Genomic DNA, 13,025 nt, shown 5'->3' on the forward strand with positions numbered 1-13,025 from the left:
AAAGGTAAAATAAATTGTCATGCTGAAACAGGAAAGGGCCTTCCCAAAACTGTTGCTACAAAGTTGAAAGCATAGAATGTTATTATGTATGTATGTATGCTGTAGAGTTAAGATTTCCCTTCACTGGAACTAAGGGGTCTAGCCTGAACCATGAAAAACAGCCCCAGAACTTTATTCCTCCTCCAAACTTTACAGTTGGCACAATGCATTCAGGCAGGTAGTGTCCTCCTGACATATTTCAGTAAGGTCATTCTGTCAATGTTTGTCTGTAGTTTGCATGGCTGTGTGTGTGACTTTCTACACCTGTCAGTAACGAGCTGAAATAGCCAAATCCACTAATATGAATGGGTGTCCACACAAATATATGGATTAATTATATGGACCATTCTGGATCCTTTTGTGACTAATTATTCAAAGGTACAATATGTATTGAATTAGATTATGGTTAATTTAACTCAGGAAATACTCAATGATCATTCTTGAAAGGTGTTATCGTAGTCTAGAACCATAATGACATTAAACTTGTTTCTTGCATGATATTACAATTCCATTATTAGAAAGGTTATGGTGTTATAGGCTGACTTAGCCCACTACTTAAAAAAATAATTACATTTAAAAAAAATGTAAACTAGGCAAGTCAGTTAAGAACAAACCTTTAATTTACAATGACAGCCTAACAGGGGACAGTGAGTTAACTGCCTTGTTCAGGGGCAGGAGAAAAGATTTTTACCTTGTCAGCTCTGGGATTCAATCCAGCAACCTTTCCGTTACTGGCCCAACGCTTTAACCACTAGGCTACCTGCCGTATAGACAGTATACTATACTGTATTTTATACAGACCCGTTAGCCTGTGTAAAATTGCATTGGGCAGTAACCTCATTGCTGTGTAATATTGCATTGTAACTTTACGCTAAGTGACAGATCATTCTTATTTATACATCTCTCTGCAGTGTCCCGTCATGTGAAAGATAGCAAACCATTAATTTCAAATATACAGGTGAGGTGGTATCAAATTTATAGGAAAAACATTCAGATAAATATTGTCTTTATTGACAAAACATACAGTGAAGGTTTAAACAGGAATAGACGGGGAGAGAGAGCAGCAAGATGGAAGGTTTCACTCTTCATTCTCGTAGTCTGCAGCAACCTTCCTCTTTCCTTCTGAGTGGACATGGTTGCCCCAGGTGTATGTCAGGTACATGCAGATCATAGCTGGAAAAGAAGAACAGGAGAAGACCGGTTAGCGACTGAAAACAGGGATGTGGCTTGGGAGGCATAGACTGAAATATACAGGAAGCAATGAATGTAGAGTTAGGCTATTTAAAAACATCCAAAGAGTCAGTGATTTTAACACGGGCAGACAAATTGTATCGAAAGAGGTCTTTACAGTGTGCCTCAGAGCACCGTTCTCGTAGACTAAGTCACAACAGACATGGCTTTTTAGAATATCTACATGAGGCCCAGCCAATATTACACCTCTCATTAATTTAAAGGTTTAAGGGCATTTCATAGTGAGATGAACATGTGAGATGTGTCATGGTCCAATGACTGCCTGCTCGCAGCATGTGTCCCAGGTCCCAAGCTACATCCATAAAATCAGTAGAACTGTTCCGATTGGAGAATCACAGTTTGCGTCACCGGTCAGTGAACAAGAAACTATTGAATCAGTTGATGCACCCCCCCCCCCCCCCCCCCCCCCCCCCTCCCTCCCCTCCCCAAATCAAAACCTAATGTGGATGCCAATGTTTTGTTCTGGCTTTGCGTGCACACGTTTCATCTACATCCTGTCTGAGGCCATATGGTGCCCATATGGTTAGGCTGATTAACAGAAACCGGCGTGAAACAGACCGTTGTGCACGCAAAGTGAGAATACAACATGGAATTCATGTTTGATTTGGGGATGGGGGTGATCACCTACAGTCTGTCCCCCTTCGAGCAGAGGGCTTTCCCCAACTAAACTGGATTTAATAGTTTCTTGTTCACTGCCCAGCGATGCAAATGGTGATTCTCCAACCGGAGAACTGATTATGGATGCAGACACCGGACATGCTGCTACCAGGAAGTCAGTGGAACATGACTCATCTCAATCGTTGTCGCTATGGACTGCCCTTAGACCTCATATTATTAATTAATGAATCAGTGGTCTAATATTGGGCTATGAGGCCATATTTATTAAGACTAGAGCAGAAATAAATCCAGACTTTGTCTGGAGATGTTTGATAACTAACAATATCCTGCCTGGTTCTTCACTAAAACCAACATCCAAACTCTGGGATTACTTACGGGGAGCAACTTTGAAGACGGATGATGTGAATCGTCTCCAGACGTTGGGGATTCCTTTAGAGAAGTAGTTGGGGAAAGCCCTCTGCTCGAAGGGGGACAGACTGTAGGTGATCACATGCCTGATCTTGGCCAAATCTCCAAAGTGGCGACCCATGGTGTCTAGAGAGACTATCTGAAATGACAAGGTAGGAGTATCGATGAGGAAAAAAGGTACAGTAGTTTAGATGTTGCAATGTAATCGTCACACAACAATATACTGGTCCACCAAAAGTCACATTCTTTGGAACAATTGATTAGTCCCCCCCAAAAAATTTAATGTGTATTCCTACATACATTAACACATCCTATGTGTTTTAATCAAATCAACTATATGCACTGAGCTTGTCTGATACATGACTAGAGGGAGTCCGAGCAGCAATTGATTTGATCGTACTGGGCCGGGCTCAAAATTGCGGCACTGTTAAAATAGCACCGATGTTCTGTGGTGGTCGCTGCAACAGGGAGGAGAAAGAGAAAGGGGTGCTAGTCAGTCACACAGTCACTGTCTTTTTAAGGTTATTGATTATAGAATTAAGTTGGGGTTTCCTCTTTCCTCACTTTTCTTAGACAATAGGGCAAGGGCTGTTCTCATCTCATTCTGCTGCTACCTGCACTGAATTGTTCTCAACATAAATATGCTGGTTAACTTTGCACATCGCAACATGGTTTGGGAAAAGGCACCAATTCAACAGCGCGCTGATGTGTTTCAGAACCACAGACAGCGAACACTATCCAACACGGGAGAAAGCACATTTGTTAGAAAATATATATATTTTTATTAGTGTTACACCATTGTTCTTACGTAAAAACCATATACAATTTTATTATCACGTCTTAAACTGATGGACTGTGCCATCCCCACGGCCTCCACAACGGATCAGTCCACTCAGCTGTCTTGTATACCATTATTTTTTTTTTGTTACTGCTCATCTAAAGTAATCTCATTCGACCAACCGCCTATTGACCAAACAATCGACAAAATGGGGTCAGTCCTAGTTTGTGGTGAAGTAAAAATGTTTTACAAAACAAAGTCAACAACGATTGGATCCTCGCTAACCAATCAGAGTTTTAAAGTCAATGGCAAATTTTCAAGAAGCCGCTTTACCCAGTAAGAATGTTTGCGTTCTAGAAAATCGTCAGGGAGGTACTCCGATTCATTGAGGAGAAGAAACTAAGGTCCGTGGGCATAACATTTGGCCCAGAGCAAGGAGTTTGGGTTACCAGGCTAACGTGCATTTCCCCCTCTTAAGAATTGACAACCAGCCAGTCTTCCACAATAGTCAGAATATATTACCACCCTTCACTTACTTACAGCTGCACTGGGGTCAGACAGGCTTTCTGTTTAGATTAATACACAGGGGCGCTGGCGCGAGATATGGCTCTGAAAATGTACCTCAATCCGTTGATGAGAAATGGTGTTGTATTGTACCATTATTCCAACCTTTACACCGAGAATATTGAAGGAGTGCTATTAAAACGTGTTGGGATAATAGGACAATTCTGAATACAACGCAATTTCTCATCCCCGGATTTAGGTATGTTTCCAGAGCCATATCCGGTACCGACTCCTTAGTGTCTTAACCTAAACAGGAAGCCTGTCCGACCCCAGTGCAGCTGAGTAAGAATAGGTTCGGAATCTATTCTGACTAATATAATAGACATTTCATGTAATCACATTTATAAAATAACAAATTAGTTATGGTTGTTAGTAAAAATGTAACTGTCAATAGACTGGATTAGAAATGTGAACGTGATACCTTCGTTTTATTTCCAAGCATAACTGGATACCAAACATTACATGAACTAACGTTACGAGCTAAATTAGATTGATAGCTAACTAACGCGTTAGCCAAGTTAACATCAACACCAAAACCAAACATTAGATGACATGTCATTTCGCCAGTGACATTACAACACGTAAACTCGTGTCTGACAGATAGTAGAAAATATGAAGACGATACAACCTAGCTAATTAGCTACCTAGAAAAATATTGCACAAAAGTGATTGCAAACGGGACCAACCTGCTACAAGTTAGCCAGTAGCTAACCTCCATAGATAACGTGAAGACCTTGAGATAAACTTGACATTCACGCCAAGAATTAAAATGTGTGTAATGACACGAAATTCTTATTTCGTAAAATCCCCAAGACAAACACAGATGACTCGTATACAGGTGATTCAAATTGTAAAATTAACCACAAAACCTTCAACTTTCAGTATCCCTTACCGTACTGCTTCTCAAGACCCAGATTAATAGCGGTTTATGACGTCTTTGCTCTGGTTTGGTTCAACGTCCAGCGGAAGTAAGCCTTTACGTAACTTCCGTTCTTTTTCTTCTATGGTATAACGGCGTTCGCAACAATTATATGTGCATTCCGCCAACTACTGCGCGGATTGATAATAAGGATCCCAAAAATTTGAACAAATGTGGGTAAAAATAAAGTATCATACTAACTACCAGAAAAAAAGAAGTTAACCAAACAAAATCAACCTGCTTTTTTGTAAAAATGTTTTATTTTAATCAGATCCCAACACAGGCTCAGAAGCCTCCTGTGAGGGCGGGACATTTCCTTGCGACAAAAGTTATTGTAGTGCTTCTGCCGTGAAGTTTTGCAGCCTCAAAAACTTCTCGGCTGCAGATATATCCAGCTCCTTTGACTTCTTAGACACTTGTACTGTACAATTAATCACTAAAGCTATAAATACAACAAAATCCACTTTCAAGTGTATCCAGATCACCCGATTGACTTAAAATACTATCAACTGGTTGCAATGCATCCACCTCCATATCTTCAACACTGTTTCCTCTTTCCCCTTCGACTCTCTTCACCACCTCCACATAGGAGATAAACTGTATAAATCTGATCCTTGACACCTCAACCTCATTTACCCTAACAGGGCACTCAAGGAAGTCTGAAGTATGATCCCCACCACAGTTGTAACATTTTAATTGACAGATTCTTCAATATCATACTTCTCCTGTCTGCAAACATTTGACACATGACCATATCCTTCACAATTCCCACACTGTAATGGTTTGGGACACAGATGGTCTCACTGCATACCTCACATATCCAAGCTTCACATATTCAGGTAGCGTCTCCTCCAACAACAATAATAACCACAGGCTTTACTCCTTCCTGCAATTTACCATACGGGTCAGATGATGTGCACTGACCACTCCTGGGATTTCTGACTAAGGTACTCATCATCTACAGTACCAGTCAAAAGTTTTAGAACACCTACTCATTCAAGAGTTTTTCTTTATTTTTACTATTTTCTACATTCTAGAATAATAGTGAAGACATCAAAACTATTAAATAACACATATGGAATCACATAGTAACCAAAAAAAAGTGTTAAACAAATCAAAATATATTTTATATTGGAGATTTTTTAAAGTAGCCACCCTTTGCCTTGACAGCTTTGCACCCTCTTGGCATTCTCTCAACCAGCTTCATGAGATAGTCACCTGGAATGCATTTCAATTAACAGGCGTGCCTTGTTAAAAGTTCATTTGTGGAATTTATTTTCTTCTTAATGCACTTTGAGCCAATCAGTTGTGTTGTGACAATGTTGGGGGGTATACAGAAGATAGCACTATTTGGTAAAAGACCAAGTCCATACTATGTTTATTTGAGCTGTTCCTGCCAAAGAGAAACAACAGTCCCATCATTACTTTAAGACATGAAGGTCAGTCCATCTGGAAAATGGCAAGAACTTTGAAAGTGCAGTCAGACCAATCTGAGGTGACACGTGCCCCTGTGGGCATGGCACTTCTGATCCCACACAAGGCAGAAAAATCAAGCTAATAAAGCTGTCAAGCAGTGTGTAAACTCTCCATCTAATATAGGAGCAAATTCTGACATGATTGCAGACGCACAAACTTTACGCTACACAATGGTGTGTGTCTCAGCAGTCAAATGTGTATTTATGTCAGAACAAACAACCATACAACTTACAATTATATTGAATAAATACTCAAGGATCTATGCATGCTCTTTATTTTTTTTTCAAGGAAATATTTAGCTAATTATTCATTTATTCTTTTTTTTTTTGTGATAATCAGTGAGCCGAACAAGACCGTACATTTCATTTGCATTTTAGTTAAATTCGTCAATATATTAGGTATGCAGTCATTTCATGACCCAGGGTAATAAATACACACAAAAATCAAGTTGTCTATAAAAGATAACTTACATTCTGGACCGTATGAAAGGAGAGGTTGTCTGTGAAACAACAGCCTGCAATCCCCAGGAATAAAATGAAACGTTAAAGTGTTGGATACGAGTATATAGGACCACTTTTAAAAAAAAAATATTTTGTCCAGAACAGATGTACCAGTTAGTGTGAAAGAAGAGACTAAAGATGGCAGAACACCCAAAATAAATTAAACAAAAATAATAACTTAAAAATCAATCCATGTTCTCATGTGTCAACGCAATGCAAAAACACAAACAAAACAAACAAACCAGACAGTAAGTGCAGGGATAGGACATCTTCACAACATTCCTGCCAATCACATAAACATGTAAACAAAGGAAATCAATGCCATATTTTCTGCATCTGTTCTAGATATAAAAAAAATCTCTAACTCCACGTACTAATGTTTTGACAAAGACACTGATGACTTGACATGAAGTACCCAGACCAGGATGTTACTATAGGCGAAAGTTGCTAAAGTCAAGCGCTTGAGGAGGATGGAATAAGTCTAACGGCAGTTGATGCAGAAGGTAGGTTAACAGTCAAAGTGTTGAGGCTGGTAAAACAGTGAGGTAGGGGTCAATTCCATTTCAATTCAGTCAATTTCCAGAACGAAGAAGATCAGCCCGAGCGATAGGATTTTTTTTTTTACATTGAAAAGTATAGAGAACAATTGGAATTTCAGTTGAGATTGTTCAGTTTTTACACCAAGTTCAAATGGAATTGAGCCGGACCCTGGAGGTGGGCCTTTAGCGACATGTGCACCTCGTAGCGATCATTTCATCTAACTCCTTGTAGGCAATGGAGTCACCTTCAAGGGTTAAAACACTCAGGGGGATGTACTCCAAGGGAACACAGGAAGGCTGTGGCACGGAGGAGTCCAGTATGTGGTAGATCATGTTCTGGAAGAAGGTGTGTCTGGGGGAGCCGTAGATGAACCCCACAGCCCTGGGACAGGTGCCTTTACAGTACCTGGGGTTGTACCTGTGGGGGAAAATGATCCAATGGCTCAGTTTGAGCTCACTGAAGCTCACTCTGAAGTCGTACAAAGCACAGTCGCTCGTAGGGAAGTCAGAACTCGGGAGGAGGTCCGGGAGGATGGTCTTCGGGCTCGTTTTGCCTCGTGCGTTGTTCATCAACAGATCTGGAGATTCTCTCCTCAGTCTTCTCCTCTTGCTCCGGCTGATCCTTTGCTCTGGTTTGAACTCCGCCAGGCTCTCAAAGGTGTCCATCTCATTGGCTGACCTCGGATGACCTTGTGACCTGGTGGGCAGCCATCTTTGGTGTGCCAGCTCGCTGGTGTCATTGAGGTACAGGAGCAAGGACGGAGACCTTAGGTGGAGCTCCACGGGGCCCCTACCGCTCCTCTTCTCTCCTCCAGCCTTAGCCTCCCTGCCTCTGCCCTCCACACACGTCAGGTTGCTCAGCAAATGGATGTCCTTCTTGTGGGACTGGATGAGAGGTCGGAGGAACGCCGTGAGGTCCACCTTGAGCACCACAATGAAAATAGGTTAACATTATTGTGGTTTAACATCCTCTGTGATGGTAAATGCAGTGTATCCACATGTGGTCGAATTGTGCTTTGAAATGATCAAATAAAGCCCTTTTTAGTCTTAATACAATTTCCCTAAGGGAAGAAATAGTTGTTTCCATTGAATTATATTGAACTAAATCAATCACCTCAACCCACTTCCTCCTGCGGTCCGTGTGGAACAGGAAGTTGACTGAGTGATGGGTGCTGGGGCAGAGAAGACACTGATCCTGGGCAGCCTGCTCTTTCACATCTAGGTAACATTGGGTAGTCATGGACAAGGCCTGCTCTTGGTCGAAGGAGAACAGCAGGACAGACTTTAGGAGCTGCTCCTTGACTCTGACACGGTCCAGATTGTAGGAGAGGTGTTGCATGAAGAACTCTGTAGGAAACATTGGAAATTAAGATGAAGAACCAGAGATTGAAGAGGAAGCGAGACACCTCACTTGCTTATTTTTTCTGGTTCATATACAGTCAATAAACTAAGCAGACCCAGATGCTAATGCATGGGGATGCTAATGCATGGGGATGCTAATGCATGGGGGGGGGGGGCAAATGTGTCAGAATAAGTCAGCACTTTCTGTTTATTTGCTCAGTTCAAAAAACTAGGCTACATCAAATACACTGAGTTCACAAAGCATTAGGAATATAATAATTGAGTTGCACCCCCTTTCTCCCTGAGAACAGTCTCAATTCATCAGGGCATGGACTCTACAAGGTGTTCCACAGGGATGCTGGCCCATGTTGACTCCAATGCTTTCACACAGTTGTGTCAAGTTGGCTGGATGTCCTTTGGGTGGTGGACCATTCTTGATACACACAGGAAACTGTTGAGCGTGAACAACCCAGCAGCATTGCAGTTCCTGACAAATTCAAACTGGTGTGCCTGGCACCTACTACCACACCCTGTTCAAAGGAACTTAAAATAATCTGTCTTGCCCATTCACCCTCTGAATGGCACACAGGGCCAACTCCTGGCATAAGCAGTCGCTTAGGACCCCAGGCTGCTAGGGGCATCGACCCCCCCCCCCCCCCCCCCCCCAAAAAAAAGGGTTAGGGTTAGGTTTTAAAAAATATATATATTAACTCAGTGGGGTCTCAACTTCCTGTTGAGAGTTAGTATAGTAGAATAAACAAGATGCAAGTTAGAAACTTGGTTGTGAATCAGTCATTTTTATTTATTTTGTCCGTCACTCAAATTGCTCAGCTAACAATTTTCAGATTGTTAGTTAAGCCAGCTATCTAAACTTGTAGTAAACATGGCAGAAAACCTTCCGGGCACATGCACAAATCTTGCTTAGGGTCTCAAAAACGCTAGAGTCAGCCTTGATGGAATTCACAATCCATGGCTCAATTGTCTCAAGGATTAAAAATCCTTGAACCAGTCTTCTGTCCTTCACCTACACTGACTGATGTGAAATTAACAAGTGATATCAATAAGGGATAATAACTTTCATCTGGTCAGTCTGTCATAGAAAGAGCAGGTGTTCCTAATATTTTGTACACTCGGTTTTGAACTAGTGTCCCTATGTAAAATAGACCTCACTCACGCCATTACATTTCCATACAAATTAAGTTTCACCCAAAACTTACAGCTCACCTTTGCTTTGCTCCAGGCACTCACCCCGCGGGGTTATAAGTCGAACTGTGTTGTACAGGTGGTTGTTCCCTTCCAAACTCCTCTCATGTCTCGAAGACATCCTGTACAGTCTTTTCATGTATCGAACATATCTCGAATCAGGTTTCATTCTTGGGGCCGTGTCTTGCCATGGAACTCCCTGTGCTGTCAGCGCCTTCAGAAGGGGTGACAAGATATTGCCATGTTGGTACAAAGTAAAATCGCCAAACTCGTCAGCTAGATTTGACGTGGTCGGGGACGATCCAAGAGAAAAGCCGCCGATCAAGAGTAGTAAAATAGAGGTCGGGTAATTAAGAACAATAGTCAAGTGGAGAGGAGTCTCCATTGTCAATCAGTCCGTCAAAACTTGGAGAACTCCCTCGGGTCAATAAACCTATGCACATGTCACTGAAGTTCAACAGGTGTGCGCAATCAACCCAGGGGACGCATGTATCGCTGCAGTGTGGGCAGTATCAGAGGGAAAGAGATAGGATGAGATCTTGTATGAGGGAGAAGGGGATACAGGAAATTAGTTGAAATAGTATATTGAGTAGAATTATTAGATATAGTCTCAAATATTTTGTTATCTTTTTTAAGAGCAACGGTATAATGTTGTTCCTCCCTGTCTCTAGCCCACAATACAGTAGGTGGCGGTAATGCACCATAACTTTGGATGCCAACCGCCGATAAACCCCACCGAAGAAGAAGACGAATCAAAACCCAGAAGTGAAATGTAAGGGACCTTTGAAGAAGGTAATGGATATTTTGTTATCTACACAGAATACTGTATAAATATGAAACGTTCCCAAGGATCAACTTCAACTGTCAGTGTATAGTAGAAGGACTGATGAGCTGATTATAAGTGAGCATCATCTTTGCAATGAATCAAGTCATGAATGCAGTAAACATTAACTGTGACCACAAAAATCAGCTTACATCAGAAGGCCGATTGTGTCAGGGTGGGCTTGTGCTGACTGATGTGTGTGTGTGTGTGTGTGTGTGTGTGTGTGTGTGCGTGCGTGTGTGTGTGTGTGTGCTCACATGAGTGTGTGTGTGTGTGTGTGTGCGTGTGTGTGCTCACATGAGTGCATGCGTGTGTGTGCTCACATGAGTGTGTGTGTCTGTCTATTGTACCCTCCTGTACATCCTTGTGTGTGTTATTTCAGGCCCCAGCCTCTGTCTCCAGCATTCCCGAACTCTTACACTTGACTGGCTTCTTGGAACAGAACAGCTTTAAAGGTCCAATGCAGCCCTTTTTATCTCAATATCAAATCATTTCTGGGTAACAATTATGTACATTACTGTGATTGTTTTCCATTAAAATGGTCAAAAAGAAACAACAGTAGCTTATTTTATTGTTAAAAATTCACATTATTATTACAACCTAATAGTGTGAAAAGTTATATAAAACACAGGAAAATCACAGTCTTTACTGCACTGGGTCTTTACCAGTTCTCTGCTCAGTGTTCCATGAGTTTAGGGGTAGAAAGGGGTTATGAAAGTACCGGTTACTGTTATACAACCCCACACAGGCCATACTTTAATAGTGTTTAAGGGTAGGGGAATGGGGAGTCCTGTTAAAATAAAGGCTCTTTACTGTAGTTAGCCTAGAGCACCTCTAAGGATAAAGGTTGTCTGGTAGGCCTATATTTATATGAGAGGCACTACTTCTTCATCTTTTCACTTAAGTGGAACGTTATTTCCCCTGACAGTTTCATGCAGACAGAGGGTGATGTGGTCTATTTAAGCAATACGGCACAAGGGGGTGTGGTATATGGCCAATATACCACGGCTAAGGGCTGTTCTTATGCACGACGTAACATGGAGTGCCTGTATACAGCCCTTAACTGTGGTATATTGGCCATATACCACAAACCCCCCGAAGTGCCTTATTGCTATTATAAACGGGTTACAAACGTAATTAGAGCAGTAAAAATACATATTTTGTCATACCCGTGGTGTACCACGGCTTTCAACCAATCAGCATTCAGGGCTCGAACTTTAATGTAAAGTTATTCTATAATAATGGCAGCTTTTGTTCATTTCACAGAGCCATGGTGGCCTAAAGAGTCCGAACAAGCCCATAGAAGGACGATACCTAATTAGCAGGGTTGAATGGCCACGGTGACACTGTGAATACAACTGTTTAACTGAATAGATCATCACCATTCTGAGTGCTGCCCTCTCCCCAGACAGAGAGACAATAGCACATTGTTTAACAAACTAGCACTTATTATGCTATTGTTGTCTGTGTTTCCAGACCATGTCATCACTATTGTCTGTGTTCTAATCCTGTCATCACTATTGTTGTCTGTATTCCAAATCCTGTCATCACTATTGCTGGTCTTTGGTGAAAATAAATCAGTGTAAAATATGCATAAGCTGATTAAAATTATTTCAACTTTTTTTTAAATAATGTAGCATTGGATCAATTTAAAATGTAATGTTGTGTTCTCTATACGGAAACTTTTTTTACACTGCAAAGATTGGGTAAAATTTGTTACAAAAATCAGAGGTTTTCTGAGAGGTTGAGGTGATACAAGTATGCTATGATGAGCCACACCAACCTGACTCAATACAGATAATTTACATGAATGAGCAGCCAGCTGTTCGTCATCTCTAAACTGCTCCTCGTCTATTGCCAGAGTAATAACAGAAGGCGGACTCCTTGTTTCCTTACGCGTGGTTGGTGTTGCAGTGATGGCTGATGGGTAATGACGTTGTGATAAGTGACTAATAGTACCCCTCATTCATGCTTAATGGTTTACTAATGGGGAACAGTTACGACTCCGTTAATAATTCCATCTAAATTCCAGTCAGTTCTGGAATTGAGTTCTATTCCGGATTAAATTCTTATTCAATTCAGCAATTGAAATGGAATTGACACTCACCCAATTGTAATTATTATGTGGTGATTTTTAATGCCATTTCAAATGTCATGTTGTCTGACAAACAGACGTGTGAGACAAGAGAAGCCTCCCCGGGCAGAATTCTCCCCACACAGAATGGGGAGCAATGAAATCATAAATGGGGGGACGCGTGCGTGCAGCCAGCCAGGCAGGCAGGTAAGCCTGAGTGACCATGTTCAGTTCACTGCTCCTCACATAACTAACCTCACAGACGTTAAAGCTGCAATCTGAGACTCGTGTTTCAGCCCATCGGGAGCCCTGCCACTGAGGGATATACAGGGACATATCACAGACCGCACCTTTTAATAACACATTTAACCCCGGACGAATCCCAGCCATGTGTGAGCCTGTTTACGACCGGGAGGGTGAATTTATGTCTGAACGACTAAGCCAGTAGAAAAATATCTCAAATGGCTTGACACAATCATTGCTTAAAATTAG

The 13,025-nt window shown here is 41.6% G+C and overlaps 2 protein-coding genes and 1 long non-coding RNA gene across 4 annotated transcripts; 1 reads left to right on the forward strand and 2 right to left on the reverse strand.

The window, feature by feature from the left end:
• Positions 1–1,027: 1,027 nt before the first annotated feature.
• Positions 1,028–4,692, reverse strand: LOC110489172 (cytochrome b-c1 complex subunit 8). 2 transcript variants are annotated; one of them, XM_021561787.2, is made up of 3 exons: positions 4,345–4,522; positions 2,284–2,455; positions 1,028–1,212 (listed from the first exon to the last, which is right to left on the reverse strand). In XM_021561787.2, exons 2-3 carry the CDS (start codon positions 2,435–2,437, stop codon positions 1,118–1,120), a joined length of 249 nt encoding a protein of 82 aa, XP_021417462.1. In that variant the 5' UTR covers positions 2,438–2,455; positions 4,345–4,522; the 3' UTR covers positions 1,028–1,117. The 2 variants fall into 2 exon arrangements, with proteins under 2 accessions (XP_021417462.1, XP_021417461.1); XM_021561786.2 differs by lacking the exon at positions 4,345–4,522 and adding an exon at positions 4,551–4,692 and having other exon boundaries at positions 1,029–1,212.
• A 1,947-nt stretch (positions 4,693–6,639) lies between these two features.
• Positions 6,640–10,117, reverse strand: LOC110489166 (growth/differentiation factor 9). The gene is made up of 3 exons (XM_021561775.2): positions 9,658–10,117; positions 8,207–8,439; positions 6,640–8,013 (listed from the first exon to the last, which is right to left on the reverse strand). The coding sequence occupies exons 1-3, from the start codon at positions 10,019–10,021 to the stop codon at positions 7,276–7,278; spliced, it is 1,335 nt and encodes a 444-aa protein (XP_021417450.2). The 5' UTR covers positions 10,022–10,117; the 3' UTR covers positions 6,640–7,275.
• Positions 10,117–12,051, forward strand: LOC110489174. Its single transcript, XR_002468533.2, has 3 exons — positions 10,117–10,428; positions 10,842–10,914; positions 11,726–12,051. It is a non-coding gene; the product is annotated as an uncharacterized LOC110489174 (long non-coding RNA).
• The last annotated feature ends 974 nt before the right edge of the window (positions 12,052–13,025 follow it).

Source organism: Oncorhynchus mykiss, chromosome 14 (assembly GCF_013265735.2).
Source record: "Oncorhynchus mykiss isolate Arlee chromosome 14, USDA_OmykA_1.1, whole genome shotgun sequence".
Classification (NCBI taxonomy): domain Eukaryota; kingdom Metazoa; phylum Chordata; class Actinopteri; order Salmoniformes; family Salmonidae; genus Oncorhynchus; species Oncorhynchus mykiss.

Bases quoted from the DNA above. Each gene is read 5' to 3' on its own strand.
- LOC110489172 (XM_021561787.2), bottom strand. From the start codon at position 2,437: ATGGGTCGCCACTTTGGAGATTTGGCCAAGATCAGGCATGTGATCACC. The intron at 1,213-2,283 runs GTAAGTAATCCC...CTTCTTTTCCAG, and splicing joins CGTCTTCAAAGTTGCTCCCC to CTATGATCTGCATGTACCTG.
- LOC110489166 (XM_021561775.2), bottom strand. From the start codon at position 10,021: ATGGAGACTCCTCTCCACTTGACTATTGTTCTTAATTACCCGACCTCT. The intron at 8,440-9,657 runs GTGAGCTGTAAG...TGTTTCCTACAG, and splicing joins GTGCCTGGAGCAAAGCAAAG to AGTTCTTCATGCAACACCTC. The intron at 8,014-8,206 runs GTGATTGATTTA...GTGGTGCTCAAG, and splicing joins GCAGGAGGAAGTGGGTTGAG to GTGGACCTCACGGCGTTCCT.